The sequence below is a fragment of the Phocoena phocoena genome, chromosome 14 (assembly GCF_963924675.1).
Source record: "Phocoena phocoena chromosome 14, mPhoPho1.1, whole genome shotgun sequence".
NCBI lineage: Eukaryota > Metazoa > Chordata > Mammalia > Artiodactyla > Phocoenidae > Phocoena > Phocoena phocoena.
Window position 1 is genome coordinate 71,675,142 of NC_089232.1, and position 25,267 is coordinate 71,700,408.

Sequence of the window (25,267 nt, forward strand, 5' to 3'; positions counted from 1 at the left end):
CCATTTTTAAAGTCTTTTATTGAATTTGTTATAATATTGCTTCTATTTTATGTTTTGGTTTTTTGGCCACAAGGCTTGTGAGATCTTAGCTCCCCCACTGGGAATCGAACACACACACCCTGTATTGGAAGGTGACATTTTTAAAAAAATAAATTTATTTATTTTATTTATTTTATTTTTGGCTGCATTGGGTCTTCATTGCTGTGCATGGGCTTTCTCTACTTGCGGTGAGTGGGGGCTACTCTTCATTGCGGTGGCTTCTCTTGTTGCAGAGAACAGGCTCTAGGCACGCGGGCTTCAGTAGTTGGGGCACTCGGGCTCAGTAGTTGTGGATTGCAGGCTCTAGAGCAGAGGCTCAGTAGTTGTAGCACACAGGCTTAGTTGTTCCGTGGCATGTGGGATCTTCCCAGACCAGGGCTCGAACCTGTGTCCCCTGTATTGGCAGGCAGACTCTCAACCACTGTGCCACCAGGGAAGCCCCGGAGGTGACATCTTAATCACTGGACTGCAGGGAAGTCCCTGATATACAAGTTTTTAATTTTGATAAAGTTCAGTTTATCTGTTTTTTCTTTTTTTCCCCTTGTGCTTCTGGCAGAAACTATTGCTCTCTCAAATGTCATGAAGATTTTCCTCTATGTTTTTCTCTAAGCATTCTATAGTTTTTGCTCTTACATTAGGTGTTTGATCCATTTTTTATTTATTTGTTTATTTATTTATTTATGGCTGCATTGGGTCTTTGTTGCTGCGTACAGGCTTTTTCTCTAGTCGCGGCAAGCGGGGGCTACTCTTCGCCATGATGTGTGGGCTTCTCATTGCGGTGGCTTCTCTTGTTGCAGAGCACGGGCTCTAGGTGTGCGGGCTTCAGTAGTTGTGACACGTGGGCTCAGTAGTTGTGGCTCACAGGCTCTAGAGTGCAGGCTCAGTAGTTGTGGTGCACGGGCTTAGTTGCTGTATGGCATGTGGGATCTTTCCGGACCAGGGCTCAAACCTGTGTTCCCTGCATTGGCAGGCGGAGTCTTAACCACTGTGCCACCAGGGAAGCTCCTTAAATTTAGATTTAAATAGCCATATGTGGTAGTTATCATATTGGAGAGTATAAAATGCTAATGTCACCAATTCTGATTTTGTCTAATGATTCAGTGTTCATAAAATGTGTCATGCTTCTTAGAAATACCGTCTCTTGGAACTCATCTTATACTTATGGAATCAGTACCAACTCTTCTCTAAGGACCTCCTTATAGAGTTACAGTGTCTACCTTAACTTCATCAGAAGTAAAGCAAAAAAACAAAAAACCCAACTAATTTTGTCCTTGCTTATCCTTGCAGTTAAGTCTTTATATTCTATTATCATTATTTTCTGTTCTTATTTTTATCAATACTTTCTCCCAGTCTGTGGCTTACCACAGCAGTGAAAGTGCCAAGTTTTAACCACTGGACTGCCAGGGAATTCCCCATGGCTTGCCTTTTAATTTTCTTAAAAGTGGTTTTCAAAGTGAAGGCCCAATCTATCAACTTTTTCCTTAATAGTTTATGTTTTGGTGTCCTTTTTTTTTGGCCGTGCCCTGTGGCATGCAGGATTTCAGTTCCCTTACCAGGTATCAAACAAGTGCCCCCTGCAACGGAAGCATGGAGTCTTAACCACTGGACTGCCAGGGAAGTCCCATTTTTGGGTCCTTTGTAATAAGACTTTGCCTACCCCATGGTAGGTTTTTTTTTTTTTTTTTTGGCGGTATGCGGGCCTCTCACTGCTGTGGCCCCTCCCGTTGCCGAGCACGGGCTCCGGACGCGCTGGCCTAGCGGCCATGGCTCACGGGCCCAGCTGCTCCGCGGCATGTGGGATCTTCCCGGACCAGGGCACGAACCCGTGTCCCCTGCATCGGCAGGTGGACTCTCAACCACTGCGCCACCAGGGAAGCCCCAAGGTAGGTTTTATTGTAAAAAAAATTATAGTTTTGGCCTTGCGTTTAAGTGTGTGATCAATTTGAAGTTATTCTTTCTACATAGAATGAGGTAATGGTCAAGGCTTCCCCCCGCCCCTTGCCACAGGGATATACAGTTGTTCTATTGTAGAATCATTAATTGAATAGGCTATCCTTTCTCTATTAATTACCTTGTCCTCTTTGCAAAAATCAATTAACCATATATGTGAGTTTCTTTCTGGACTCTATTCTTTTCCATTGAGCTCTTTGATTATATATCTACACTATATTATTATACCTTTGTTGTAAGACTTAAAATGAAGTAGTGTAAGTTCTGTATTTTTGTCTTTTCCTGATTGTTTAGGTGATGATTCAGTTTCTCAATTTCTACAAAATGTCTGCTGGGATTTTGACTGGGATTGGCTTGGATCTGTTGATCAATTTGGGGATAATAATTTTCATCCTAACAATATTAAGTCATCTGGTAAATCTCTCCACTTATTTAGATCTTCCTTTTTTTCCTTAGCAGTGTTTTTTAGTTTTCAGTATATAGATTATATATTGTTCATTACAACTGTACAGAAATAAGTTTTAAATAAATTGATGCCTTGTGACTTTGCTAAACTTTATCACATATTAGACCTACTAGTTTATTTATTTATTTATTATTATTGTTTTTAAGATTTCCCATGAGATTATCATAGGACATAATAGTTCCTTCTTCATTTCCAAATTATATACCTTTTATTTACTTTTCTTTACTATTGCATTGCCTAGGACTTTCAGTCCAGTGTTGAATAGAAATGATTAGAGCAGACGTCCTTGCCTTGTTCTTGAAATTAGGGGGAAAGAAATCAATGTCACCATTTATTATGATGCTGGATATAGGATTTTTTTTTAAAATTATTTTTTATTTTTGGCCGTGTCGGGTCTTAGTTGCAGCACGCAGGACCTGCGTTGAGGCATGAGGGATTTTTCATTGTGGCATGCGGGTTTCTCTCTAGTTGTGGCACACAGGCTCCAGGGTGCGTGCACTCTGTAGTTTGTGGCACGCAGGCTCTCTAGTTGAGGTGTGCGAGCTCAGTAGTTGTGGCGCGCAGCCTTGGTTGCCCTGCAGCATGTGAGATCTTAGTTCCCTGATCAGGGACGGAACCCCCGTCCCCTGCATTGACAGGAGGATTCTTTACCACTGGACCACCAGGGAAGTCCCTGTGGTGCTCTTTATAAGGCTGAGGAAGTTACCTTCTATTCCTACTCTATTGAGTTTGCTAAAATCACAAATAGATGTTGAATATGTTAAATGTTTTTTTAGATCTACTCAGATGACCTTATGGTTTTTCTTCTTTATTGTGTTGATATGATGAATTACACTGATTATTTCAGTTTCAAATGTTTAACCAATCTTGTGTTCCTGGGGTAAATCCCACTTGGTCATGATTTATCAGTCTTTTTATATATTCATGGATTTGATTTCATAATATTTTGTTAAGGAATTTTTTTGTCTCTTTATATATGTATAATAATTAGTTTGTGGGTTTATTTTATGCTGTTGGTTTTAATATAAGGGTTATGCTGACTTTGTAAGTGAATTGAGAAATATTTCTTCTATATTCCAAAAGAATCAGGGTTAGGGTTAGGATAAAACTGGTATTGTTTTTCCTTACATATTGGATAGAATTCACCAGTGAAGTCATCTGGGACTGGTGTAACATTTGTGGAATAGTATTTTTTTTTTTTAATGTACAAATATCTTTATTTTCAGTTTTATTTTATTTTTTTTGTGGAATAGTATTTAATGACATATTTAATTCTTTAATTAATAATATGGGTATTCAGGTTATCTATTTCTTTATGAGTGAACTTTAGTAATTAGTTTTATTTCAGGTAATTTGTCTACTTTACCTATGTTTTGGAACTTACTGGCATAAAGTTAAGTTGTTCCTTATTATTATTATTTTCTTTTTTAAAATAACTTGTTGTTCCTTATTATTTATTAGTTGTCCCTTTAAAGTTTATAGTAGAGGTTGGCAATTAGCAGCCTGTGGGCCAAATCTAGTCTGTGGCCTATTTATGTACATTTGTGAACTAAGAATGGTTTTTACATTTTTAAAGTATTGTTAAAAAACAAGCAAAAAACCAAAAATCAAATCAAAACAAAGAGTATGTGAAATACACCATGGGTGGCCTGCAAAGCCTGAGATATTTACAAACTGGCCATTTACAACAAGAAAATAGTTTGCTACTTGAAGTCTAAGATCTTGAGTGATGTTTATACTTCATTCTTGAAATTTGTAATTTGGGTCTTCTCGCTTTTTTTCCCCCTTTGACTGGTCTGGCTAGTGGATTATCTTTCCTTTCTCTCTTTCTCTCTCTTTTTTTTCCTTTTTACAGAAATGAACCTTTTTTATTTTATTTTGGGCGTGGCATACAGCTTGTGGGATCTCATTTCCCCAACCAGGGACTGAACTTGGGCCTCTGCAGTAAAAGTGACAAATCTGAACTAATAGACCACCAGGGAACTCCCAGGAATCAACTTTTGATTTTGAATTTCTCTATTATTTGCTTTCTATTTTGTTTTATGCTGTCATATATATGATTTCCTTCCTTCTGCTTAAGTGTAATGCCTTTGAGATTCATACATTTTTGTGTGTATTACTGGTTAATTCCTTTTTATTGTTGAGCAGTATTCTGTGTTGGATGTACCAAAGTTTGTTTAACCTTTGACCTATGAGTGACTTTTTTTTGGCTATTACAAATAAAGCTGCAATGAACTATGTTCTACAGGTTTTTATGTGGATATAATTTTCATTTCTTTGGAATAAATACACAGGGTTGCAATAGCTGGACTGTATTGTTAAGTGTATATTTAAATTTTTAAGAAACCATCAAACTGCTTTTCAGATTGGGATTTGCTGTACCATTTTGCATTCTCACCAGCAATGAATGAATAATCCAGTTTCTTTGCCTCTTCACCAGCAGTTGGTATTGTTACTATTTTTTTTAGTTTTTCTAACAGGTGTGTAATAATAGCTCATCATAGTCTCAATTTGCATTTCACTATTGGTTAATGATGTTGAAATCTTTCTTTTTTTCAAATATTTTATTTATTTATTTAATTTGGTTGTGCTCGGTCTTAGTTGCGGCACGCGGGCTCCTTAGTTGTGGCATGTGAACTCTTAGTTGTGGCATGCACATGGGATCTAGTTCCCTGACCAGGGGTTGAACCCAGGCCCCCTGCATTGGGAGCGTGGCGTCTTAACCACTGCACCACCCCTGAAAACTTTCAGTATGCTTATTTTCCATCTATATATCCTCTTACGTGAAATAACTTCTGGTCTTTTCCTCATTTTCTAATGGATTGTTTTTTTTTTTTGCGGTACGTGGGGCTCTCACTGTTGTGGCCTCTTCTGTTGCGCAGCACAAGCTCCGGACGCGCAGGCTCAGCGGCCATGGTTCACAGGCCTAGCCGCTCCGCGGCACGTGGTCTCTTCCCGGACTGGGGCACGAACTCGCGTCCCCTGCATCGGCAGGCGAACTCTCAACCACTAAGCCACCAGGGAAGCCCTAATCTTTTTATTTTTTTTTTATTTATTTATTTTTTTTGTGGTACGCGGGCCTCTCACTGTTGTGGCCTCTCCCGTTGAGGAGCACAGGCTCCGGACGCGCAGGCTCAGCGGCCACGGCTCACGGGCCCAGCCGCTCCGCGGCATGTGGGATCTTCCCGGACCGGGGCATGAACCCGTGTCCCCTGCATCGGCAGGCGGACTCTCAACCACTGCGCCACCAGGGAAGCCCCTCTTTTTATTTTTATATGTTCTAACTCATTCTTTTAAAATGTACTGTCATTTTTACTTAATAATATTTTCTAATCTTTGACGTATAGTACATATCTGAATATAAAATTGTGGGTCTCATTCTGTTGTCTATTCTTTTGTGCTGGCTGGCTTTTTGTATGTGTGTGTTAGCTATTTTTGATGATTTGTTTTTAACTGAGTCATATTCATGAGTTTTTGCATATCCTGTTGAAGCTGCATTCTTTTGGAGATAGTTTACATTTGCCTTTGCTTTGTGCTTAGGATCACTTTTGACTTAAGCCTATTTAAATTATCGTCCTGAGGTTTTTCATACCTATCAGATTTGGTGACTTTAGCCTGTAAATCTGAGGATCCATTTGTTGTTTTGAATTCTTAAGGGATATTTTTTTCCCCCTCTCATTCTTAGTGTAAATGTTGGGAAAGGCAGTTCTTGCAGCTTCCTGGAGATTAGTGATGGGAAGGTTGGTTGGTTGATTTCTTCTTTTTTTTTTTTAATAAATTTATATTTATTTTTGGCTGCATTGGGTCCTCGTTGCTGCGGGTGGACTTTCTCTAGTTGCAGCGAGCAGGGGCTACTCTTTGTTGCAGTGCGCGGACTTCTTATTGTGGTGGCTTCTCTTGTCACGGAGCATAGGCTCTAGGTGCATGGGCTTCAGTAGTTGTGGCACGTGGGCTCAATAATTGTGGTGCATGGGCTCTAGAGTGCAGGCTCAGTAGTTGTGGTGCATGGGCTTAGTTGCTCCACAGCATGTGGGGTCTTCCCGGACTACGGCTCGAACCCATGTCCCTGGAAATGGCAGGTGGATTCTTTACCACTGTGCCCCCAGGGAAGTCCCAGTTCATTGATTTCTAATTCACCCTTATACTTAGGTGTATCCTTTTTTGTACCAGGATTTTGCAGGGTTATTACGTTAGACTCTGTAACTTGAGCAGGTTCTGGACTATCTCTTCTGTCTTTCCTATCTCCTGTAAGCAGAGGAAATAGAAGATCAAATTCACTGGAGTTGAGCAAATGTACTGAAAGTGAAAGCTGTCTTTAGAGCTTTGCTTGCTTTTCTGAGTTCCTGCTGTGACTTAGTTTTTGGTCTAAGTATTCCTTAGTATCTTGCCAGCTCATACAGTTTTTTTAAAAAAAATATTTATTTTATTTATTTTTGGCTGCGTTGGGCTGTTGTTGCTGTGCGTGCGCTTTCTCTAGTTGCAGTGAGCAGGGGCTACTCTTCGTTGCAGTGTGCGGGCTTCTCACTGGGGTTGCTTCTCTTGTTGTGGAGCAAGAGCTCTAGGTGCACGGGCTTCAGTAGTTGTGGCACATGGGCTCAGTAGTTGTGGCTCGTGGGTTTAGTTGCTGTGTGGCATGTGGGTTCTTCCCGGACCAGGGCTCGAACCCATGTCCCCTGCATTGTAGGTGGATTCTTAACCACTGCGCCACCAGGGAAGCCCTCACATAGTTTTAAGTAAAGTTTAAAAACGATTTTAATTGATTTTTTCAATTATTTTCTTCAGGTCATACTGTGTAAAACAAGCAACTCTTTCATATCTTTTTCAAACTTTCCTTTCTTTTGTCCATGTTTCCTTTCTCCATTTTGTGGTTCAAGATGCATCTCAGGAGTCATCACCTCTCAAAAGCTCCCTGCTTGAATTAGAGGTCTCTGCCTCATTCTTTCTTTCCTTCCTTCCTTCCTTCCTCCTTCCCTCTCCTTCTTTCTTTCTTTTGTTTGGCTGGCACAGCATGTGGGAATATTAGTTCCCCAACCAGGGATTGAACCTGTGCCCCCTGCATTGGAGGCTGGGAGTCTTAGCCACTGGACGGCCAGGGAAGTCCCTCTGCCTTATTCTTTCTAATCACATTGTTCTGCAGCTTACTGGTTCCTTGCCTGTCTCCATTCCCTCCTTGTCTGTGACCTCTTTGAGGGCTAGAACTATGTTGTTTTCAAAAAATCTCCATTTCCTGGCCTGACAGAGTATCTAACAGCAATTGGGGTTAGAATAAACATTTGGTGTTAGTAAATGCTATAGGTTATCATAACCTGAATAACAATCTGGCTTTCTCAATTTAGGACTACAATTACAAACACAGAAACAAAGGAAGAAAGCACTCAAGTCCTTTGTGTGCTAATTTGCATACCATACACCTCTTCAGGACACTTCAAATACTACTTAAGGCCAGCCTCTTTCTGCAGGAAATGAAATTGTTTATCCTGTTCAATGATCTCATAGGTAATTGACACAGGAAAACTCAGGTCTTCCATTATGAGGTCTCCACACCCAAAGAGGCCGGTTTTAATTTGTGGGGGAAGTGTTCTGGGGAGGGTGTGGTATGCAAATTAGTGTAAGAGAGACTTGTCTGCTTTCCTGGAATCTATTCTGATTCCCCAACAGAAAACCTATTTCCATTCCCATTGCATTATGCAGTTTTGTTGACCAACTGGGAGCTTGGATGGGTGGAATTTCTAATTTTGATGCAGCTTGTTGATTTTTACAGCACTGTTCTTGAGTCTTCAACTTTCCTTAGCGAGGCAATTTTTGGAAATGAACATAATTCTACTTACAGCATAGCTTTTCATATTAATTGCGTCCCTTAATCTTTTTCTTTGAAAGTTAAATCACACATTTTATATCCTTGTATTCAGCTTTTTGTATTCTTAATTCTTGCGCGGGCGGGGCAGCAGTGCTAAAAGAAAGCTTTTAGTACGAAGAATTCACTCTTCGTGAGTACACCTTAGGTCTGGCTAAGGTTATAGAAATCGTCAGTGCCTTGCTTTGTTTAGAGAGGCAGGGTTCTAGCGTTTGCTCTTTCTTAAGCTTATCGTGTGCCAGATACGGCACAGATATATTTTATCTCAGTTATCATTCACATTTTTACAGCCGTGAAAAGTACAACTCAAGTTCAGGGTCTTGCCTTGGGTATCCCTGGAATTCCAACTCAGGTCACAGCGCCCTCGTCTTCACCGGTCCCCCTCCATCCCCCACCTTTTCGGGTAGTTCCTCGCTCCATCGAGGCCACCTGGGATGATGCTGGGGGTGCAGGGGTAGTCGGTCCTGGCAGGCTACGAAGACTCTACGACCGAACTACACGGCGCTAGCTAGTCCCGCGCGCATTCTGGTTTTTCCCATCCCCCCACTTCCTAGGCGGCCACCAGACCTGGAAACCATAGAGCTGAAACAGCCCAGAGCGTCCCTTCCGTGGCCGTCGAGCGCTGACGGCGCGCCGTTGGGCGGGGCCTACTGGCGGGGCGGGGGAAGAGGAGGGAGAGCCGGCAAGGAAAGGGCTGGCCGGCCTTGCAGCGCCCCGCAGCGGCCAAGTCGGAAGAGGTCTTGTCGGCCCTGCGGCGCTGGAGCCCTGACGCACGGAGCTCGAGAGCGAGAACGGGAGAGAAAGGGGTAGAAATGGCGGCTCCGCTTGGCTCCCGCTGAGTAGGTTGAAGCCGGCGGAGGGTCTGAGCTCTTGGCCTGGAACATCGCTCTCGTCTCCCGCTACCTGCCTTCGCACGCCGACTTCCCTTCCTCTGCCCTACCCTCGCCTGTCCTCGTCTGCGCTGCGCAGAGTCCGGGTCGTCTTGTCTTTCCCGGCCCGGCTCCACTAGCCCTGACTGCCCGGCAGGCGGGCCGGCCTTCCTCGGCTCTCCCCGGCGCGGCGGGCGCCGCGGGCGCGGCGTGGACCCCGTTCTCCTGGCTGGACCATGGTGAACACCCGGAAGAGCTCTCTGCGGCTTCTCGGATCTAAGTCGCCTGGGCCCGGGCCTGGGCCTGGGGCCGGAGTAGAGCCTGGGGCGACCGGAGGCAGCAGCCATTTCATCTCCTCTCGGACCCGCTCCTCCAAGACCCGCGCTGCCAGCTGCCCCGCCGCCAAGGCCGGGGGAAGTGGCGGCGCCGGCGTCGCTCTGGATGAGGCCCGGGTAAGAGCGCGGCAGCCCGAGTCCGGAGGCTTGCGAGTCGGCCCGGCCGCCGGGGCTTTGTCTGGCCGGGTTGGGGCAACAAGCCTCCAGTGGAGACCGCTCGGGCGGCCGGAGACCGGGTCTGCGGGTGCGTTGGAGGATGGCAGCCGGCTAGGTAGGGCCACGACAGCTTTGCTGGCCCCGCTCTTTTGTGTAAAGAACAGGACTTGAGTCCAGGGGAGAGGGCTATGGAGGGGGGTGTCTTTTCGGGGACATTAGAACAGCCTGCTTTCCGTGTCCTTGTCCTGCCTGAGAGGGGAATTCTAGGGGAGCAAGAGCGAAGGGCCAGAGTTCCCGGGTGGAAGGGTTGGAGAGAAGTGAAAGTTTTATGCGGTGTCAAACCCTTCCTGTAAGTGTGTGAGCTCCTGCCGGTGTCTAACTCCAGCTTACTCTCAAACTGTTTGGGGGTGGTTCAAGTTTGTGAGGAAGTGAACGGAGAGCTCCAGTTGGCAGCCAGGCAGGAATGGTGAAAAAAGTTTGGAGCTGCTCTGACACCAACTTTAAAAACAAAATCAACACTATCGCCTCTCCAGGCAGGAGCGATCAAACGTGATGTTTAGCTGGAGAATCAGCCAGCCAGCGAACCAGGGTTCTAGTAGGGACTCGGTAGAGCTTTCTAGTAGAGCCTTCAGGTCACAAAAGCGGCACGTCGAAAGAAACGTGTCGAATATTATTGATAGTAGGCACTATCATCTCCAAATTGGTGTCTTGGATGTCTCCATTTTTGCTCTGGGAATAGTTTATAAAAGGTGAATAAACACCATCGTCCTACTACTGCGAAAGTGACATTTGAAGAAGACCGGTGATGATTTAGTATTTTTTTTTTTAAAGTGGTAGATCTTGAAATTTATTACAGGGTAAGGCTCTAAGCTAGCACGTATGTTTTATCACTTTAAAGGAATTGATAAGGTTGTGTTATGAGATTGGTTATGAATTCAGAAAAGAGTGTTGCATCTGTCTAGAGAGAGGCTAATTTTCTAAGAGTAATTTGACTGGAACTTGTTCATTTAACATAGTCCTTTAAATCCACATCATTTTGTTATTCTTAGGGGAGGAAAGTAATATTTCATTTTCTGTAGGGGTCTACAAGATTATGTTGGCATACAAGTACAAATTCTGTACAAATTATATTAAATACAAATTATGTATTTTTTTCTCTGTATCTCATACTGTTGTGACACTAATCAGAATGAACCAAGGCAAATACAATAGACATATTTTACTGTACTTATCTGAAATATGTTGTATCTTTGAAAATATAATTGGCCTTTATTTTGCTAAAAATCTGGAACATATTTTAAAAATTGCTTTATGAGTAGACTTATTTTGGATCTTATAGCTAGCTCTCTTAGGTTGAAATAAGAAAGCTAAATCTGAAAGTTGTGCAAACTATTCAGAATAATTACAGACTTTCTGTAGAAATTATTGCAAACATGCACAGACTTTCTGTAGAAATTATTGCAAACATGTACAAGCTTACTGACTTTATGAAGCTAACATATTTTAAAATAAAAGTAATTTAAGAAGGGTTTGTCCTGTATCCTTAAGGACAAATAAAATATTTAGAGTGTAAGCATTTAATTGTATAATGCTATGAATGCCTAGCCTATTAGAGCAGTGTCTTGTTTATGTGACTCAATTAGCTCATCTGTCACTGATCATTTTGTGGTCCCCTTTTTGAATTCATGGATATTATGCTGTCCTTACCCCCTGAGGAATAAGGTGAGGTAATTTGTCAAGCAGCTGTTATGGAGATGTTAAAAGGCAAGGAATCAATAATCTAATGTAGAAATGAACATGCGGTAGCTTTTCAATTGCTAGAATGAAAGATATTAGAGCTCTTTCTAGAAGGATACTAATGAAACTTTGTTTCAAAGGTCTTTTTAAAATGTATTGAAAGACCATGAACAACAGGCCAGTGGAGACTTACTTTGAAACATTTGTTTCTCAGTTTTAAGAAGGTTGATATTTTGACCCTAGTAGATGATGGAATGATCTAATTGCTTTCTCCCAGAAATTTAAGAGATTTACTAATCCTATGTTGTGATTGGTCCTTTAGAAGAACATAAGTTATAATTCCGAATTTAAGTTTATGTATATTTATGAAGCCGGTTGTATATTTCCTTGTTGTGTATTTCTGAAGTGGGTTGATTTGAGTTTGGTAAGCTCTTGCTTTCAAGTTTGTTTTATGTTATAAGAATTTAGCACTCCTGATTCACCCTTTCTGGTGTACCTAAAGGCACCCTCTGTGTCTGTGGTGTCTTAGACATTTGCTGTCATCTCTAAAGACTTATTTGGTGGAAAATGGGGCTGCTCATGCCGTTGCTTTAGGAAACTTATTTTTGTAGGAAGAAATGTATTCGTCTTGATATGATAGAAGTTGAAGAGTTTCCCTTTTTTCTATTTTTGTGTGATATTCTTCACTTTACAGTTGATGCTGATTTCTACCCACCCCCGGCCCTGACTCTTTGTAGGCTATTTCATCCACTGTGTCTAGAGACATTTTATTTGCTCTAAAAAGCCTTAGGACCATGATCTGTCATAGCTTTGCTTTCCCCCCAAGTGTGTGTAGGGTGGGGAAATACAAACATGATACATTCTGTAGGTTATTGGAATGATTTTTTTGTGCCTATACTTTAATGTCAAGTTGACTTGTGCTCTGCAGTTAGTTGTATAATAATTACTGCTATATATTGATACTTGGCTTTTTTGTTTAACATGTATAAAACTTCACCTCTTTTAGGTTAATCTAAACGTCAGTAATTAGCATTTATTTGCTTCACCTAAGAGTCACTCTTGGCAAACTAATACTGTAGTCACAGAACTGGAAAGCAGTCTTTGAAAATAGTTCAACTCTTTTTCTACCTCTTTTAGGCCTGTTTGTTGGTACTTTTGGCTTGTCACTAGCTTTTTGTATTTTTTGAGCTTTTTTGAATCCACATCTTAGTTGAGAGAATCAAAATACATATTTTAAGTAACATCATAGGTAAATTTGTTTGATTTTTGATTTTATTTTTAGAAAATAACCTCTCAATCCTTCTTTAATATGCTCTTTTATCATTCTGTACTTATTCTTTTCCAACATTCATTCATTTGCCAATGTAACAGAAGCAGAGTGGTGGAAATTGAGGGTTAAACATGGAAAAGAAGTCTGAGAGGGAAATGTAACTATGTATATAACTCAGATGAGTAGGGAAAAATACAAGTTCCTCAGAGTAGAGCAAGTTTTTCCTTATATCAGATTCATATATGGGGCTTCCCTGGTGGCACCAGTGGTTAAGAATCTGCTTGCCAATGCAGGGGACATGGGTTCGAGCCCTGGTCCAGGAAGATCCCACATGCCGTGGAGCATCTAAGCCCGTGAGCCACAGCTACTGAAGCCCGTGCGCCTAGAGTCCGTGCGCCACAAGACAAGCCACTGCAGTGAGAAGCCCGCGCGCAGTGAGAAGCCCGCGCACCGCAACGAAGAGTAGCCTCCACTCGCCCCACTAGAGAAAGCCTGCCTGCAGCAATGAAGACCCAACGCAGCCAAAAATAAAATAAATAAATTTATAAAAAAAGATAATAATCTTACCTTAAAAAAAATTCATATAGAGCAGCATATGGGTGATATTGAGTAATGTTGTAAAACAATTTCCCCGTCACAGTTTTGAACCAAAGCAGCTATAGAGTTCATAGGATTATCTCCGGTATCCAACTGAAAATGCAACTTTAAAAAATTCATAGCTGATTCACTTTGTTATACAGCAGAAACTAACACAACATTGTAAAGCAGTTATACTCCAATAAAGATGTTTAAAAAAAGATAAAGTAAAAAAATTAAAATGTCAAAAAAAAGAGAGGGAAATGTGAAAAAAAGTTCAGTTTTTGGCCATTTCTGTAGTTCAAATATACAAACTTGCAGTTTTTTAGGTCAAGGATGAAATTTACACTTGTAGAAGTGAATGCATATTCCGTAAATCATTTTCCCTGGCAAATAATCTTTTTAACCATCCTTGATTGCATGTCTTCTAAATACCTAATTATAGATAAACCTGTAACCTCTGAAAGCTAGGTGGACAGGTGGTAGGATTAATACTTGTTATGAGAACTAAGGAGCCCAACCAGTGTCTGCACCTGAATGGGGTGTGATCCTGTCTCTTTAAGGTTCCACTTCAGAAAAGTGCTGCATTACTTTGAATTATGTATTTGGTATTTTTTTTGGACATACATAATGAAGTTTGATTTCTTGATATTTGGGTTTTTGATCTTGTACTAGGAATATTTTATATTTCTGTTATGTCTCTGTGCTGGGGGAGGATTTTGTGAAAGATGAGTTGAGTAAAAAGCATATGGAATTTTGGATAAAAAGTTCTATGGAAAAAAAAAAGTTCTATGGAAGTACAGAGTTGGGGGAAAAAACATGTAAAATGTGTTAACTTTATTTAAATATGAGCTAGACAGTTTTTAGAGACGTAACTATTGTGTGTGGCTTATATCAAACAATAGAAAAGTTATCTGTTAAAATTAATAGACTGTGATTTGTATTAGCTTTTAGATACTTTGAGTATATGCTGTAAGATTCTGAACTTCAGATGCTTTTGAACTGTGAGTATTTTGGTATAAGATTTTTTTTTTTCATTTTTAGATTGTTATTGTAGTTTTATCTGGAGGTAGAATATACGCCTTTGGTTAAAGTCTTTCTCTCCTAGACTCTTCTATTAGAGTAGGCTGTAAGCTCCCTGGGACCAGCCACTATATCTTACTTTCTTCCCGAGTGCTGCATTCCCAGGGCCTAGTGCATCATTTGGCATATAGAAGGTGCTTAATAAATATTGATACTTGTTAAATGAATGAATGAATAGCATATTAAGGAGCCGATCTAGTATGTGAAAATTGTGTTGATTGGACTCTGAGAATAGAGGGTAAATAAACCATAGCCCCTACCTTCAGAGCTCTAAGTATGCACACGGTATACACATGAGAAATTATTAACAGGATAAATCAGTTCAAGATAGGGGCCAGGGCTTCTCTGGTGGCACAGTGGTTGAGAGTCCGCCTGCTGATGCAGGGGACACGGGTTCGTGCCCCGGTCCGGGAAGATCCCACATGCCACGGAGCGGCTAGGCCTGTGAGCCATGGCCGCTGAGCCTCTGCGTCTGGAGCCTGTGCTCCGCAACGGGAGAGGCCACAACAATGAGAGGCGTGCGTACCGCAAAAAAAAAAAAATCTGAAAAAGTGAAGAAGGATGCCATTGTACAGTCAGAAAATACTGTACGCACTGTGTATAGACAGATTTTTATTAGAATATCTGGAGTTGTGGTGTCTAGTATTGAGACTGGAAGTATGAACAGTAGCCTATAGGGATATGAAATATAGGACAGTGATTTTTCAGTAATTGCTTTGCTGCCTGATTTCACGGGGTGCGTGTAGGGAGAGGAGCAGGCATAGCACGTAGAGACCACTCTTTGGCAATATTTTTGCTTCCCAGTATTTTAAAGATGGCTTGGGTAAAAAACCCCTATAAAAAGACTAAGCCTGAGGCCTTGTGGTCTCCAGTGTACTTGTGCTGCCATCTTTCCCTCTACTTGGTGATACTGATTTATCAGTGTGTACATTTATTTTATGCTCTAGGAATCTATTTATCTCTGGGGTAGATAAGTGTTTTCCATTTGTAAAAAATGTTTCATACTTTAAACCTGTTGAAAAGACATTATATGGTATATTTATATATGATGATACATACTATTGATTAAATATGTTTAGCGTTATTAGTTTCTATCTGTATTCTAGGACCCAAATTGGGATCTCTGAAACAGTGGTGCTTCAGATACTCTTAGAATGAAATGTTCTCTAATCTTGCCAGATAGGAGCTTAGAAGTCATTGAGTTTAACTTTTGGTAGTGAGACTTGCTTATTCCTTTGTTCTTTCATTCAATCAATAAATATTTATCAACCAGCTACTACGTTAAAGTGTTAAGTGCCATGTAGACAAACATTTTGTCTCTTTGGTTCATTGTTATAGGGCTGCCATGTTGCAAAAGTCAAGGAGGCACCATTCACACTATAGTCTGTGTTACTGGCTCCCCCTGGAATTGTACAATGTACTCCTTGTATGTTACATACTGCAATTCAATACCCAGAAGTGGAATAGAGTATATGTGTACTTCAATATTATCTCTAGATTTGTTGTTCTGGTCTCCATTTTTGGAGTAGTGTATAGGAGTTCCTATATCCCTACACCCCTGCCAGTATTTGTCAATATCTAGCTTTTTAATTGCTTTTCTTTGATTATCAATGAGAATGGGCAACTCTTTATGTCCCAGTAATTTTTTTTAAAATTTTTATTTTGGTTGTGTTGGGTCTTAGTTGCAGCCGGCAGACTCCTTAGTTGCGGCATGTGTGCTCCTTAGTTACGGCCGGCGGGCTCCTTAGTTGTGGCATGCAAACTCTTAGTTGTGGCATGCATATGGGATCTAGTTCCCTGACCAGGGATCGAACCCGAGTCCCATGCATTGGAAGGCGGATTCTTAACCACTGCGCCACCAGGAAAGTCCCTGTCTATAGTAATTCTTTAAAAAATGTCTTCATCTTTAAAATGCTTCTTAATATTTTTGTTTTCTACTGGAGTTGCTATTTTTGTTGTGTTTTCCAAGAGTATTATAGATCAGTGGCTTTTAACCTTTTTTGTGCCATAGTAAGGGATACTTCTTATGTTGTGATGCTGTACACACATACAGTTTTACTTTTCCTGTTTAGGTCTTTGATTTATTTTATTCATTCTACTAGACAACCTATACTTTGTAGCGCCACTTTATAATATACCATGTTCCCATATATATTCTGCTTTGATCTCTGTATTCTTTTTTGTTGGTTTATTTATTCTTACGGCAGTATCATACTGTTTCTGTGACTGTGGTTTTGAGGTATGTCTTAATACCCTAAAAGGCAAGTTCTTCCTCTTTGTTATTTTCAAAGTTGACTTATATAGTCAAAGATTTTGGTATATATTTCCAGTTAAGATTATGGACTTCCTTTAAACATCCAACTAGAATTTTGACTTTCTTAAAAAAATATTTACTTATTTTATTTATTTTCCTCTCTTCTTTCTTCCTTCCTCCTTCCCTCCCTCCCTCCCTCCCTCCCTCCCTTTCTTCCTTCCTTCGTCCTTCCTTTCTTTCTTTTCTCCCTCCCTCCCTTCTTTCTTTCTTTCTTTCTTCCTTCCTTCCTTCCTTCCTTTCTTGTTACATCGGGTCTTAGTTGTGGCACGCGGGCTCTTTGTTATAGCGTGCGGGCTTCTCCCTAGTTGTTGTGTGTGAGCTTCCCTCTAGTTGTGGTGCGTGGGCTCCAGGGTGCATGGGCTCTGTAGTTTGCGGCACGCAGGCTCTCTCCTTGAGGCGCGTGAGCTCAGTAGTTGTGGTGCGTGGGCTTAGTTGCTCCGCGACATGTGGGATCTTAGTTCCCTGACCAGGGATCGAACCTGCGTCCCCTGAATTGGAAGGCTCATTCTTTGCCACTGGATCATCGGGGAAGTCCCATAGAATTTTGATTTAGAAATTAAAAATTTTTAATTTAATTTTTTATTTTATTTATTTTGGCCGCTCTGTGTGGCTTGTGGGATTTTTGTTCTTCCACCAGGGATTGAACCCGGGCCCTTGGCAGTGAAAACATAGAGTCCTAACCACTGAAGCACCAGGGAATTCCCCCAATTTTGATTGGGAATGTTTTTGAATTCCTAGATTAATTTACAGAGAATCGACACTTTCATATTAAGTTGTCCATGAGCAAGGAACAGCTCTCACATAGCATAGTTTGCATATTTTTCTTGTGGAATTTGATGCTTTTTTTGGTGACCTAATATATTGTCAGTTTTGGTAAACATTCTTTGTGTGCTTGGGAAAAATGTATATATTCTATTAGATGTAGAAAAATGTAAATGTATATATATAAGTATATATATATGTTGGAAAACATTGAGATGGAAAAATATTACAGTGTGAATTTACTGATTGTTCAGATACTCAAATATCCAATTTTGTCCCTTATTAAGATTCTACCTAGGGAGTTCCCTGGTGTCCTAGTGGTTAGGACTCTGGGCTTTCACTGCCATGGCCTGGGTTCAATCCCTAGTCGGGGAACTGAGATCCTGCAAGCCGCGAGGTGTGGCTGGAAAAAAAAAAAAAGATTCTACCTAATTTTTTTATTCTTCGGATTCTTCTGGTATACATATACATATATATATATTACATAAACTTTTCTTTTAATTTTAGAATAGTTTGTAATTTTCTTCCTTTTTTTAAAAGATTTATTTATTTTTGGCTGCGTCAGGTCTTAGTTGTGGCATGTGGGATCTTCGTTGAGGCATGCAGGATCTTTTGTTTTGGCTCGCAGGCTTCTCTCAAGTTGTGGCTTGTGGGTTTTCTCTTCTCTAGTCGTGGCGTGCAGACTGGGCGGGTAGGCTCTGTAGTTTGCAGCACGCAGGCTCTATAGTTGAGGCGCGTGAGCTCAGTGGTTGTGGTGCACGGGCTTAGTTGCCCCATGGCATGTGGGATCTTAGTTCCCTGACCAAGGATTGAACTCGTGTCCTCTGCATTGCAAGGCGGGTTCTCTACCACTGGACCACCAGGGAAGTCCCTCTAATTTTCTTGCTTTATTCTTTGATCTATTAGTTATCTAAAAGTATATTGTTTACTTTTCCAAATTGTTGAGCGTTTATTTTCTAATTACCTTTTTGGTATTTACTTCCAGTTTAATACTCCTGTACTCAGAGAACATAGTCCATATGATTTATTTTATTTTATTTTTAAAAATTTTATGGGCTCCCTGGTGGCGCAGTGGTTGAGAGTCCGCCTGCCGATGCAGGGGACGCGGGTTTGTGCCCCAGTCCGGGAAGATCCCACGTGTCGCGGAGTGGCTGGGCCTGTGAGCCATGGCCGCTGAGCCTGTGCTTCTGGAGCCTGTGCTCCGCAATGGGAGAGGCCACAACAGTGAGAGGCCCGCGTACTGCAAAAAAAAAAAAAAAAAATGTATTGGAGTATAGTTGATTTACAGTATTGTGTTTTCCATATGATTTTGATCTTTTGAAATTTGTTATGACTTATTTTTGTTACTCTGTTTATGGTTAGTTTTGGTAATTGTTCCACGTACACTTGAAAAGAATGTGAATTCTGCCATCGGCGGTCCAGTGTTATAGATATGTCCACTAGACCATGTTTGTGCATCTTCTGGTTTTAAAGTTTTTTCCTTTTTGTGTGTGTGTGTGATTGCTCTTAAGACCTAAATGTCTGTTTATTAACTCTTTTCTTAAAAAAATTATATTTCCTCTAACCACATACTCTTTAACATACTCTTGTAATGTTCTACCTCCCTTCTTGCCCTATATTGTCTAGAATTTTTGTTCTGACTTTTTTATGGGTATAAGTACTTTTTCTTTTTGTTGGAGTTTTTTTCCAATAACAAATTTCACTAAGGTACCAGTTTATCTTACTTTTTATGTCTTTGCATTATTATTCTGTATTTATTTCTCTTCTTTGTGAATGCTTCCTCCAAGACTATTTTCAGTCTGGGACTTTTTGTGACAAACTTTCTGAGGCATTACATGCCTGAGAATATTTTCATTATGCTCTTTAATTTAATTTAAATGAATTTAATTTAATTCATTTAATTTAAATGAAAACTTGGCTTGATACAAAATTCTAGGTCCAGTACTTTAAGAATGTTACTTTATTGTCATCTTGTATTCAGTGTTACTCTTGAAGTTTGATGTTTGTCTGATTCTTTTGTAGGTGTTCTTTCTCTTTTGAAACTTTGTAGAATTTTTTGGTCTTATTTTTCATAAATTTTACTGTATTTTAGGCGTGGGTTTTTCCATCACTCTCTTGTTTGGCAATCTTAGATCTTTTAGTCTGCGGTTTTTCATCTATTTGATTGTGGTAAATTTATTTCTTAATGGTAATCTAAAATTATTATTATTTCTTCAACTATTCTCTCTCTTTTTCATTCCTCCTGGAACTCATTTTATTCAGATGTTGGCACCTAGAAAAATTTTGTCTCTAAACTGATAATAAAGCAAACTTTTTAAAGCACTTTTGATGGCATGCTGGAGAACTTTACTGACAGTTATTTGAGTAAACAAGACTTGGTGCTTCTTGTTGCAGACCTCTGTTGACCATTTGGTACCTGTGTGTCAAGTGGTCCACTTGTTAGGGGATAAAGCCTTGAAGTTGCTTGATGAAAGTTCATTTCCTTTACGACTTAGTAACATCCTTTATCTAACGCATACTTCAGTGCTCATACTTAGGGTGAGTGTTGCAGTTGTGTACTTGATTGTGCAAGTTAAGGGAATCTACTTTTAAAAAACAAAACTGGGCTTCCCTGGTGGTGCAGTGGTTGAGAGTCCCCCTGCCAATGCAGGGGACACGGGTTTGTACCCCGGACCGGGAAGATCCCACATGCCGCGGAGCGGCTGGGCCCGTGAGCCATGGCCGCTGAGCCTGCACGTCTGGAGCCTGTGCTCCGCAACGGGAGAGGCCACAACAGTCAGAGGCCCGCGTACCGCAAAAAACAAAAACCACAAAACTAAGCCCTGGTGCAGAGCTATACCTCCTTAATCAGTGACACATTATAATAATTTAAAATGTGTATATAGAGACAGTAGGAGAAACTTCTTTGAGATGTGCAAACAAGAGAGCAACTGGTGCGGGCTGGCTTCTATGTTAAAATTCTGAAAGTATTTTAAATTAATTTAAAAATTTAATTTAGTTTTCATTTTTTAGTTATTACTCTTCTATTTAAGTCTCCAAGTTTATTAGATGGGAGAATTGAGGAGAAATGATAGTTGTCCAAGACCATATGATATTTTAATTTTTTTTTGACCATATGATTTTAAAGGCAACAATTCAACTGGAAATGGAAGTGTCTTTCTTTAATTCTTTAATATCTATTGAGTGACTCGATGTTCCAGAAACTGAAGATAAAGGAGTACATAAGACTCTTAACCTCAGCTCCTTGGCAAAATATTTTTATTTAAAAATTATGAAATTAGTATTTCAAATGATATGGAAATGCACAGAAAAAGGAAGGACTTTCCCCATCTCCCCTAATTCCTCTAGCTCGTTCTTCCTAGGGATAATCACTGTTAAAGCTGGCGTACGTCTTTCCAGACCATTGCACATGTATGGTTATTTATATGTGTATGTGTATGTATGCATATATAGCAATAATAATAATTATTATTATTATCTTTTTTTGACTGCACCACTCAACTTTCAGGATCTTAGTTCCCCGACCACGGATCGAACCCTTGGCCCCTGAAGTGGAAGCACGGAGTCCTAACCACTGGACTGCCAGGGAATTCCCTATATGTGTATACTTTTAACAGAAATAGAATCATACCTTATATACTATTTATGATAGTTAATTTTTCTACTTAACTATGTATCATGTACACTCTTTCATATCTGTCCTTCTTGCTGGCTTTTTAACGTTTTGTTGTATCATTACACCATCACTTTGACTTTTCCCTATTGATACACAGTTACGTTGTCTCCATGTTTTTAATATTATAAATAATGTCACATAAAATGACCTTTCTCTTTTAGGCAAAGTGGAAATAAATACTGAGTCAAAGGTATACTGTACTTTAAATTTTTATAGGTTTTGCCAAATTGTTCTATAAATAGGCTAAATCAGTATGCACTCCTCTCCCCAGTACTCTCAGCACTGTTAAGTTTTTTTTTTTTTTTTTTACTGTTAAGTTTTTATATACCTTTTACTGACTGATTTAAGGAGTTAGGATTCAAGTTTTTTGAAGGGCAGAGTGTTTAATCATCAAGTATCTTTAGTATCTAACACAGTAACAGGTGTTAATAAATTTTGTTTGTGGAAGGAATGGATCCCTGAAGATAATTAATAAGCTTATGAAATTATGTTAATACTACAAAGCCAAACAAGTATCCTTACTTGAGACCGTATCCACTGTCAGGCTGCACGTGTAATATTTGTTACTTATACTTCTTCACCTGGTTCTAACAATCTTATGAGGTAAATAGTCGTTTTTGAATTACAGTGGTAGTGCTGCAATATAAGACTGGTTCTGTCTAACTTTTAAGTCTGTGGCATTTTTCAGTATGCCTATTGTCTCTTTGTCATTAAAAATTTTTTTATTATTTATTTTTGGCTGCTTTGGGTCTTCGTTGCTGCACGCGGGCTTTCTCTAGTTGCGGCGAGTGGGGGCTACCCTGTTGTGGTGCGCAGGCTTCTCATTGTGGTGGCTTCTCTTGTTGCAGAGCATGGGCTCTAGGGTGCACGGGCTTCAGTAGTTGCGGCACGTGGGCTCAGTAGTTGTGGCGCAGGGCCCTAGCTGCTCCATGGCATGTGGGATCTTCCCTGACCAGGGCTCGAACCCATTTCCCTTGCATTGCCAGGCGGATTCTTAACCACTGCGCCACCGGGAAGTCCCTCTTTGTCATTTTAAGTAATGTAATATTTTCAGGTAAAATAATTATCTTCCAGGAAGAAAAATGCAGTTTAAACTATAATAGGCTATTTTTATCTTTTTACAACTCCTCAGCTCACTTCTATATATTTTTTTCCCTTTCTGTATTCTTTCATGATGATTGTTTAGAAATATTAAACTAGTAAGCCATTGCTCTTGGGATATTTGAGGAAATTTTAGGACATTTTATGTGCCTGAAGTTTTAGGACTTTGTAGAATAGTACTGGCTCTAAGAAAATAAACAGCAGTGTGAGTTTTGTTTCCTGAAGTCATGGTAACTGCTGCCTCTGTGAATTCTTTTTACAAATGAAAGAAAAAGAAATTGACTGAACTTCTAAACTCTCATGAAAACAGGAGTACCTGTTTTTAAGAAAGGTAGGAAAAAAGGCTGTCTTATAAAGGAAATTGGAAAAGATTGATTGCACCCATGTACTTTCTGATCTAACCTGTTGGCAGTTCCTGTTCTGTTTTTTCTTGTCTCTTGAGGATCTTTTTCTCATCAGTTATCTTGCTCTTTTTGTTTTTTTTTTGGCCTTGCTGTGTAGCTTGTAGGATCTTAGTTCCCCAACCAGGGATCGAACCCAGCATTGAGAGCGCCAAGTTCTAACCCATGGACCGCCAGGGAATTACCCTCTTTAAAATTTTATCGTATTTTATTCTCTTCTGTGGTTCCTTTTCTTCTGTTTACAAGAATCCAGGTCTTCCTTTAAAAAAAGAAAATCCTTCACTGCCTTCTTTGACTTTGTAACCTCTTTAAGCCTATTATCTTATTCTTCTTAATTCTGACACATAAGAGTAGCTCTGTAGTTTATCAGCTCTACATTCTTACCACTCACTGGGTTCTTCACTTAGTGATTTCCACCTCAGCATTTTGCAGAAATTGCCCTATCAGAAGTTACAGTGACCTCCAAATTACCAATCCACATGTTTATCAGCTTTCATCCTGTTTAGTCTTTTTGTATTTTAAATTTATTTAATTTATTTACTTTTTTGTGTGTGTGTGTGGTACGTGGGCTGTGTTTTGGCTGTGTTGGGTCTTCATTGCTGGGCGCGGGCTTTCTGTAGTTGCCGTGAGCGGGAGTATACTATTTCTTGCGGTGTGTGGGTTTCTCATTGCGGTGGCTTTTCCGTGTAGCAGAGCACGGGTTCTAAGGCACATGGGCTTCAGTAGTTGTGGCACGTGGGCTCAGTCGTTGTGGCACACAGGCCTAGCTGCTCCATGGAATGTGGGGTCTTCCTGGACCAGGGCTCGAACCTGTGTCTCTTGCATTGGCAGGTGGATTCTTAACCATGGCACCACCAGGGAAGACCCATTGTTTAGTCTTTTTGTAACCAGCTTCCACTCCCCCTGTTAGAGTGAGACACTGTATTTTTCTTTAGTTTATATGAGATCCTTTCTGCTTATCCCTTTTTTTTTTTTTTTTAAATTTTTATTTATTTATGGCTGTGTTGGGTCTTCGTTGCTGTGCGCAGGCTCCCTCCAGCTGCAGCGAGCGGGGGCTACTGTTCATTGTGGTATGCGGGCCTCTCATTGTGGTGGCCTCTCTTGTTGCGGAGCACGGGCTCTAGGCACGTGGGCTTCAGTAGTTGTGGCACATGGACTCAGTAGTTGTGGCTCACAGGCTTATTTGCTCTGTGGCATATGGAATCTTCCCGGACCAGGGCTTGAACCCATGTCCCCTGCATTGGCAGGCAGATTCCCAACCACTGGGCCACCAGGGAAGTCCTGCTTATCCCTTTAATGTAGGCATTTTTTAAATAAATGTAGGCATTTTTAAAAGGTTTTGACTTTTTTGTCTTTTTTTTGCGGTACGTGGGCCTCTCACTGTTGTGGCCTCTCCCGTTGCGGAGCACAGGCTCCAGACGCGCAGGCTCAGCAGCCATGGCTCACGGGCCTAGCCACTCCGAAGCATGTGGGATCTTCCCAGACCACGGCACGAACCCGTGTCCCTTGCATCGGCAGGCGGACTCTCAACCACTGCGCCACCAGGGAAGCCCAAGGTTTTGACTTTTGCCCTCTTGTTTTTTATTCTATATATTATTGCCTGTGACGCTTTTATTACAATTTCATATCTATCTCTAGTCCTCACATCACTCTATCTCAGAACTGCATTTCTGACAGTCTGATAGACATCTCCCTAGATTTCTGGCTAGAATTCTAAACCTTATTTTCAAAATTGGAATTCACTGTTACATTTCTCCCATCAACATATGCCTCCCATCCCTCCACCTTCCTCCATAGATCCTAAAACACAAAATCTACTTATTATACCTGCCCAGTCTTTATTTTGGATATTGGTATTACTAATATTTTTGTTATTCAGCTTTATGTAATCAATTTCTTATTTTCTACTTTTACAATTCTGTATGAGGCCATCATCAAGACTTGAATTAATCTATTGGTCTGCTAATTCACTTACTTCCTTGAATTTTTCATTTTTTAATGCTGTACTTGGGTACATTCTTTTTGTCTGTACATTGAAGTACAGATTCTGGATTTCTGACAAACTGTGATCCGGGCAGGCAGCCTTCCCTGAAAACCAGGGCAGCATAAGTTCTTCTCTTTTATTATTTTCAACATCTTTTACCTATTTTTACAAGATTTATGGTAGAATAGTGTTCAGTATTTGTGGTAGCTGATGAGTATGGTTTAAGAAACTGAAGACTCAAGGAGAAAATCATTTCTGTAAATTGGAAAAATTTTCTGCCTGATTTTAGAAGGTTAGAGTTTAAGAGAAAAAGTCACTTAGGTGGGGATGACTTAAGTTTTCATTGTGCTTTTACTTTCTGTAGTATTTGACACTATTACTCTTACACTTCTTGGAAGTTATCTCATCCTTGAATCATGTTCCTCTGACCATTCTATGTGTTACATTACTGTTACAAAATAAAGTCCACGTGATTTATGATGTCTTCCTTCATCTCTGTTAGCAGTTATCATTTTTTGCTTTCAGAGAATTGTGTATTTCCATTATAGTACTTAGTATAATATGCTGTATATCATTATTGTGACTGTTTGTGAACTCAACAGATTGTGTATTGGGTTGTAAGTAGGTTTTACTCTTTTTTTTACCATCCCCCCCCCAACCCCCATGTCTTATGTACCCAGTAGGTCCTTAACAA

At 40.4% G+C, this 25,267-nt stretch overlaps 1 protein-coding gene across 1 annotated transcript in view; it reads left to right on the plus strand.

Moving 5' to 3' along the window:
* Positions 1–9,414: 9,414 nt before the first annotated feature.
* Positions 9,415–25,267, plus strand: part of ATAD2B (ATPase family AAA domain containing 2B) — a 152,926-nt gene continuing 137,073 nt past the window's right edge. The window contains exon 1 of the mRNA XM_065890897.1: positions 9,415–9,630. Coding sequence (XP_065746969.1) covers positions 9,415–9,630 — 216 coding nt within the window. The remainder of the gene's footprint in view (positions 9,631–25,267) is intronic.